The following is an 8,296-nucleotide window of genomic DNA, read 5'->3' on the forward strand; positions in this document are numbered from 1 at the left end:
CCAACTGTAGACTTTATTTGAGACAAAGTTACATTTCTGACATTGCTTTGTGCTATGCTTCTGGTTTATTTCATGGGCATATTGTCATCTGACATTTGAAGGGATTGGTGTTCATTAGGACTTATCTTTTATTTTGGTTTGGTTGTCTCGTCCTCTTTGTTACTTTCCTTTCTTCTTGCAGAATATCTTTTTCTACCAAAATAAGTAAATCAGCCACAGAACATTTCTAATGCGGCAAATTCTGATTTTGAAATTACTATGCAGATTGTGTCAAAGGATCTATCTGACCCAGTGCGTTCTCATAAAGATCTTGATAAAGATGCAGCACCATACTTTAAGAAGGCAGTCAAATTTTATGAGAGTATTGCCAAACAGCTGGTTAGCCAGGGTCATGTTTTAGATCTTTTTGCCTCTGCACTTGATCAGGTTTGTGTCAGAATACTTATTTTCTCATACTGCTCGATTTCCTTCACGGATATAGTTGGATAAAGAATGCATGGATAGATCACATATCTGACCGGTGTCAGAGATCTGATTGGTCTCTGAAACTGAGACTTCTGAATCACTTGGCATGAGTTTTGATCAGCGTGTAAATCATCAAAATTCTATATTAAAAGGCATCATTATACCTAGAAATTGTTTTCGAACAGTTACAGTTTTTATACATTGGATTTTTTCAATTTTTGAACCAAAACTTTGCAGCCATCCTCGTATCTTTGTACCCTTAATGATTTTTTCAATTTTCGTATCCTAGAAGAATGTCATCCATAGTTTGCATTCCCGGCTGAAGAAGTTTTCCGGACTTGTTTGGGTATCTCCTGAATGGCATCTCTCTCTTGATCTGACAACAGTTGGCATCAAAGCCTGTGAAACCATATATACTCAATGTGATTGATATATGTGCCATTTACAAACATTTGGACATTATATTGATGACATTATGATTATCAAGCTTGCTTTATCCTCTTCACACTGAAGCTATCTTGAGTTCTTACCTTATCAGTGACTTCCATAAAAAGAGAGCTGGTCTCATTATAAGAATGTTGCTTTAAGAAAACTATTATGATCTGGTTATTCTCATTCTTTGTCTTCTACTAATTCATGGATGCTTTAATATTAAAGGTTGGAGTTGCGGAAATGAAAGTCGCAGTTGAAAGAACTGGTGGCCTTGTTGTCTTGTCTGAAAGTTTTGGTCATTCAGTCTTTAGGGACTCTTTTAAGCGTGTTTTTGAGGATGGGGAACAAGCTCTTGGTCTCTGTTTCAAGTAAGTAATCTTTTATTCAGATGTTATGCTTGGTTTTCTTTTCACCTAATTTCAGTTTATTTTGGCCTTCTGTTCACGGCTGTTATTTGGCTTCCTCCTTGCTTTCATTGGATCCCAACCTTTTCTGTAGTAATTGTTTGCTAGTGAGTTAATACTTAATCTGGAATTTAAGGGATTTTCTTTTGGAGAGGTATATTTGGTCCTTCTTTCTTTAGCATTGACATGTAATCAATGTTTCATTACATCAATGAGAAAGTAGGTATTTTCAATTTTATGAGAAGCATGTTACATTGTGAAGAAATGCTACCAATATGGAGAGAATTTCTGAGTATATGTTAAATGTACTATCAAATAATAAGTCACTAGTGAAAGCAAAAATAAGTGGAAAAATATAGGATTCAGTTTAGGCCTTTAGGGCTATTCCACTAAACTCCTAAAGCTTGCTTCTATCTATTTATGCATGTCTTGAAGATCTGAAGGGTACCATCTTTTAAGTTTTTTGGACCAATTCACTTGGTGACACTTAATGTATGTGTGGGTTTTTCGGTGGTTTTTTTTTTAATTATTTTTGAGAATTATTATTTGACTTCACCTTTTGATTGATTTTGGGCTATCGATATTGTTTTTCATGTTTTATTTTGTATTGTCATTCTTCCTTTTTCCTTGTTTCCTATTCTCTCTAAGATATCTTCCCGTGCTATCAAGCATGCTTACTGCCAAACTTGGTTTATGTTTCAGTGGTACCCTTGAGGTAAATTGTTCAAAGGAAATCAAAATTCAGGGAATAATTGGACCTTGCACATCATTGGAAAAGGTTGAAGCATCTTATATTTCCAACTCAATTTCCTATACATATACATAATTGGCTCTGAAATTGGCGTTTGTGTTGGCTCAACAGAACTAAGATATGCATGACATGATATTTCTGGATTTTGATGGTTATTTTTACATTCTGCAGAAAGGGCCTTCTGTTGCTGACACTGTAATAGGAGAGGGGAATACAACAGCATGGAAGATGTGTGGTCTTGACAAGAGTACGTGCTTGACAGTGATGTTTGATCTTTCATCAAGTGACCGGTCAAACACACCAAATGCTGCCAACCAACAGCTGTACCTGCAGTTTCTTACAAGGTTGTGCTTGATAGCATCTCTTATATCTTATCCCTTATATATACTATATGCCACTTTCCAGCATCCTTCTGGGAGTTAAATGTTGATGGTCGTTTCTTGTTGCAGCTATCAGAGCCCAGATGGTCAATTAGTGCTTCGAGTCACAACAGTAACTAGAAGATGGGTAGATAGTTCTGTTAGCACTGAGGTAGTTTCATTTTACTTTTATTTGTACAGTTTGGTGGTTGTTTCTTTTTCTTTTTCTTAAATTTTGTTATTCCCTGCATTATTTTCTTTGTATGGCGAATATTTGATGACAAGGAAATTGATAGATTCATTAATTATGGGATTTTAATTTAGTAACATGATTTTCTCATCAGGAACTGATTCAAGGATTTGACCAAGAAACTGCTGCCGTGGTAATGGCTAGATATGCTTCTCTGAAAATGGAGACTGAGGTATATCACTATTATTTTTTCTATCTTTTGTTCTCATTAGTGTTCCTAAAAATGTATTACAACTCCTTATTAGTGATTCATTAGTTTTACTATTGGCTAACTGCAAAAATTGCCTTTTTAACTGTCTCATCGTCCATGTTCCTACTTATTGAATGGTTGTAACCCACCTATGTACTTAAGCATGCCACTTTGCATCCCTATTAATTCTTGTGTTTTCAAAGCATGCTAACTCATTAACCAAAATCATGCTGTCAATGGTTATCCCCTTCACTGGTCCCCATCTTTTTATTTTTTATTTTTATTTTTTTGAAGTCCAAGTGACTCAACATCCACGTGAGAGGAAAACAAAAAGGGGATAGTGGATATCCTTGCATTATCCCCATTCTTGCATTATCCCCATTTTCTTGGATGTAGTAGCTTAAACATTTTAGATAGGCACTAGTTGATATGTTGTTAAAATGTTGATGACCCAATGGTCATGGGTGTGATCACAGCTTAGCATAAGGTAGACGAGCATGTATTACATGTTAGAGAATTCTAAGTCAAACAACCTTAGCCTAATAGCTTAATAATTTGAGATAATTACTCATGTTAACTCTGCTAGAGAAGTAACCATTTCATCTAACATCAAAACCACATTGCTGGACATGTATTACATGTGGCAAAATTTATATCAAGTATTTTATTATACAAATGCCTAACTGAGCATAACTTCTTGTTTGATCAGGAAGCATTTGATGCCACACGGTGGTTGGATCGATACCTCATTCGCGTCTGTTCTAAATTTGGTGACTATCGCAAGGATGATCCATCATCTTTTACATTAAACCCTGCATTTTCACTCTTCCCCCAATTTATGTTTAATCTGCGGCGGTCACAGTTTGTACAGGTATCTTTTATTGCAATATTTTTCCTATCCTGATTTTCAATTTTCTTTGTTTAAACTTTGTTGCATGTGGGTGGTGATATGCATTGACAGGTTTTCAACAACAGTCCAGATGAGACTGCCTACTTCCGCATGTTGTTAAACAGAGAAAATATTAGTAATGCTGCTGTCATGATTCAGCCATCGTTAATATCATATTCATTCAATTCACTACCTGGCCCTGCCTTATTAGATGTAGCATCCATCGCTGCAGACCGCATTCTGTTGTTAGATTCATATTTTAGTGTGGTAATTTATCACGGGATGACAATAGCTCAGTGGCGCAACTTGGGATACCAGAACCAACCAGAACACCAGGTATGTTCTTATTCATGTCCTGCTAAAGATGTTTTTCTAGTTGAAAAATTGTGCTCACAGATCGATATTTGCTTTTAAAACCTAAAACAATTAATCTCCGGTATTGCATTCATCGTAGTTTCTTGTCCTACTTTGCTAACTTCAATATTGCACAGGCATTTGCACAACTATTACAAGCTCCACATCATGATGCCCAAATGATAATTAGAGAACGTTTCCCTGTTCCTAGATTGGTAGTGTGCGATCAACATGGTTCCCAGGTTAGTGTCATTTACCAATACCATTTTGCTTGTTATTTGTCTTATTTTGCTAGTCATGATCTTTTTCTAAAATCTGTCCATATCAAAAGTGAGGTATTATATTAATTCCAAATTTCCAAGTCAAACAACAAATTAGCAGTTTTTTTATTTTTTTGGTTTGTTTTTCTTCGCCCCTTTTATTTGTCCAATCAGATTGATTATTACTTCAGAATAACCAATGATGGGAACCTGACCAAGGTTTTGTTGGTATCAAACAGGCTAGATTTTTATTAGCGAAGCTGAATCCATCAGCAACATATAATAATGCACACGAGATGGCTGCGGGTTCAGACATAATCTTCACTGATGATGTGAGTCTTCAAGTTTTCTTTGAGCATCTCCAAAGGCTGGCTGTCCAATCTTAACGGCACATATCAGGACATACTGACAGTTCATGGGTTTTGGAATTCATACTAAGGAATTGAACAATGATGTGCATCCTGCATCGCGCAGTTGTGCTGTTGTATTCAGTCATTTTTCCTTTCTTTCCTCTGTTCTTCATGAAGATAAGGTTCAAGAATTTGGAGAAGGTAAGGAATATCTCAGAAATATATAGGGTTTTGGTGGGGTTGAATAAAGACTCCACAGGCATGTATATATTGAGTTTGGGATATTGCGCAAAAAAAAGGATATAAAAATGAGTTATAGAGCTATCTCTGCGGCAAAAGCAAAAAAAGCAAAGGAGGGAGATATCATGAGGTCTTTATTTTATTTTTGGCCTAGATCTTAATTTTCGTGTTGTTCATCTGCATTACATTCTATATAGATTTTTCTCTTCTTTTCTTTTCTTTTTCTTTTTCTTTTTTTTTAATATTTTTATATAGGTTACAGAGTAACGAAATTCATTGTCATGTCCATGGAGTTTGTTCAGTTATTCCCTCGTTATTTTGTATTGTATATTATTAAGCTTATAGAATAGTATATATCATATTGAAAATGAATACTTATAGTTATGATAATAGGATGATAACCCTTTTCGTTACATGGCTGCTTGATCAAAACGTAAATGGGAATTCCTTGGTAATATGTTTTGTGAAAATGGCGGTGTGCCACAATTTAGAAAAATGTGTTTTACATTCTGCTTTACTAGACCTAAAAACCCTATGATTTGACAAATTTTCAAAACAGAATTACATATAACTGATCAGAGATGCTTCAAAAATGAGATAAAAATTTAATACCATTAAGAGATTAAGAAAGAGTGGACACTTAACCTAGGTTCCTGTCTATTATTTCAGGATATAACTATGGTATCATACATGCAGCATAGTCTCCCACTACCACTAGTTTAAAATAAAGAATAGCAAGAAAACAAAGTTCAAAGCCATCGGAAGCTCAAATAAGACCTCATCGAGAATCTTCTGAGTCAAACCAGTGATTTGGTACAGCTCAGGGAGCTCTTCGTTAGCAGCAACCACGGCCGAGAAAGTGGCTGCTCATTCAATGTCAGCTTAGAAAGCAAACTACAAGCAACCACAAAATGCAAGAAAGCTATTGCACCTACTACATCACCATCAGCACCATTCTCACTCACCAAGCTCCCTTTCCAATTATCAGCAATCGTCTTCGCCTTCTTCCCTTTGCCACTGAGATTAGGATCCATAACCCTCGGTTCTTCATTTTCTTCATTTCTACAGCATCCCTAATTGTCCTGCACCACCAAAACTCCAGTCCATGGAAGCCAGAACCATAGAAGCAGGATCAGGTGCACGCTTCAAAGGAGTCCTAGGCTCAACCGTGAACCGTGATCACAACCTTGTCCCCCAGATTTTGCCCACTCAAATCCCTCAACGTTTTCCCAATCATATTCTGTTCTTAAATTCCCATTTCTTGCCATTTTGTGGTCCTCCTTTTTTTTAAGCTTGCATGATGGTTTGTAAGAAGGTATGAGTTCTATAGCTGTCTTTGTCACCATGGGGATCCATATGTCTCAATTTTAATATTCATGTTTAAGTGTTCAAACAATGGTTTGTAAAAGGATTATTTGTCGTTTTCTTTTGTTATAGATTTGGATTAATGGGTCTTTAACCACAATATTCTATGTAAGCAGATTTTGTTACGTGTTCAGCACTTAGAGGGTTTTTAAGTTTGGTTTGAGTTTAGTGGCTAAACATGCTTGGTTCAAGTGTGCTAGGACAAAGATCTTAATTTGAGATTCACTCATTTATAGATTTGGTTTCAATCTACTGAATTTAGGGTAGGAGTACACTTGATACGTAAATTTTCAATCTGATCCGCACTAAAATATTAAATTGGGTCAAATATATACAACTTTTAAGTTTGAAGATCTTATCTAACTTGATATGTAAATTTATAAATCCAATCAGATCAAATATCCGATATTATTAGTCAACAAAATCAAAATTCTAAAACTTGAAAAAGATTCGAATTTTTTTTATTTTTTTACATTTGTTACTACTAAAATATTATTAAATTCTTAAATAATAAAAATAAAATATTTATTTTTAAAATATTATGATTCGGATATGTGACTAAATTTACGGATATCTATATGAAATTTACCATCCGGTCTTATTTATTTGTATATCAATTTGGATATAATTCGATGGACTTGCGGATCAAATACGGATAAATATTGCTAATCTTGTGGATCAAATTCAAATTTGTATACTCCTAATTTAGTGAGTTTGGTTTTAGCTAGTTTATCTTTTAGCTTGGTTTGGTCTCATAAATTGTTAATGAATTAGGATTTTAATTAATTGAAATTGGTGGCTGTAATTAGTCAGTTGTAGAGAAAATTCTATCGAGATTTGTAGTGGAGAATGGATGTACATTTCATTACACTTGGAGATTAAGGCAGGATATATAGTTGTGTTAACCTTTCTTTCTTTTTCTCCGCTAGATAATATTGATGAGTGCCAAGTATCGGTTTAAAAAATTCACAAATTATAAAACTCAAGTTTGCTATATCTCTATATCGAAATTTAACATTTTCAAAGTTTAGTTTAAAAATGTCACATTTCAAACCAATAATTGGGAGTATAGGGCTAGGCCATTCTCCTTAGAAATATCAATGTAGTGCATGATTATTGGCTATGATGAACTCAAGGTTTGATCGCAATTAACGAAAATATAAATAACAAAAAAATAAAAACACAATTAAAAATTAAATGACAAAAAAAATTAAATTAAAAGTAATCAAGAGAATTAATTAGAGAAGAAGAAAGTAAATTCAATTGCTTAATAAAGTCAAAAAACAGTTTATATTTGGTATTTTGTCAATGAAAATTTATTTTTTGTAGGTACAAGATAAATTAAATTAAATTCTTTTTCATGGATAGTTATATTAGTGTTTTTAAACTTTGATGGTTAGTAGGGATATACAAATTTGGATCTGATTTACAAGATTAGTAATATTTATATGTATTTAATTCACAAGTCTATGAAGTAGTATCCAAATCGATATCCAAATAAATAGAATTAGAGGATAAATTTTAGATATGTATCTACAAATCTAGTCACAAATCTGAATCATAATATTTTGTAGATAAGTAGTTCATTTTTATTATTTAAATAATTTAATAATATTTTGGTAGTAATAAATATAAGAGTGAAAAAAATCGAATATTTTTCAAATTTTAGAATTTTAATTTTTTCATCAATAATATTTGATTTCTGATCCGAACTTAAAAATTGTTAATATATAATTTAACTCGATGTTTTAATATAGATGATATCGAAAATTTGCGTATATTCAATCCAATCCAAGCGTATATCCCTAATAGTTTACCAACTACCATTTCTATTTACAAAAATTGAAAATGCTGACATATCTACTAGAAAAAGAAAATTATTATTTGTACGCTTAAAACATGAGCTCCATACAACAAAATTATCCAAACACTAAAAAATCACATAAAATTTCTAATTTACCCTTATCATCATTTGCATCATATTTTC

General features: G+C 33.4%; 1 protein-coding gene across 1 annotated transcript in view; it reads left to right on the plus strand.

Annotated features, from left to right (window-relative positions):
• LOC107482399 (protein transport protein SEC23) overlaps positions 1–5,357 on the plus strand; it is a 9,036-nt gene extending 3,679 nt beyond the window's left edge. Inside the window, exons 3-12 of the mRNA XM_016102865.3 lie at positions 265–426; positions 1,123–1,265; positions 2,004–2,079; positions 2,224–2,396; positions 2,502–2,583; positions 2,756–2,833; positions 3,561–3,722; positions 3,813–4,076; positions 4,232–4,336; positions 4,594–5,357. Coding sequence (XP_015958351.1) covers positions 265–426; positions 1,123–1,265; positions 2,004–2,079; positions 2,224–2,396; positions 2,502–2,583; positions 2,756–2,833; positions 3,561–3,722; positions 3,813–4,076; positions 4,232–4,336; positions 4,594–4,740 — 1,392 coding nt within the window. The 3' untranslated portion in view covers positions 4,741–5,357. The remainder of the gene's footprint in view (positions 1–264; positions 427–1,122; positions 1,266–2,003; positions 2,080–2,223; positions 2,397–2,501; positions 2,584–2,755; positions 2,834–3,560; positions 3,723–3,812; positions 4,077–4,231; positions 4,337–4,593) is intronic.
• Positions 5,358–8,296: the final 2,939 nt, after the last annotated feature.

The sequence above is a fragment of the Arachis duranensis genome, chromosome 4 (assembly GCF_000817695.3).
Source record: "Arachis duranensis cultivar V14167 chromosome 4, aradu.V14167.gnm2.J7QH, whole genome shotgun sequence".
NCBI lineage: Eukaryota > Viridiplantae > Streptophyta > Magnoliopsida > Fabales > Fabaceae > Arachis > Arachis duranensis.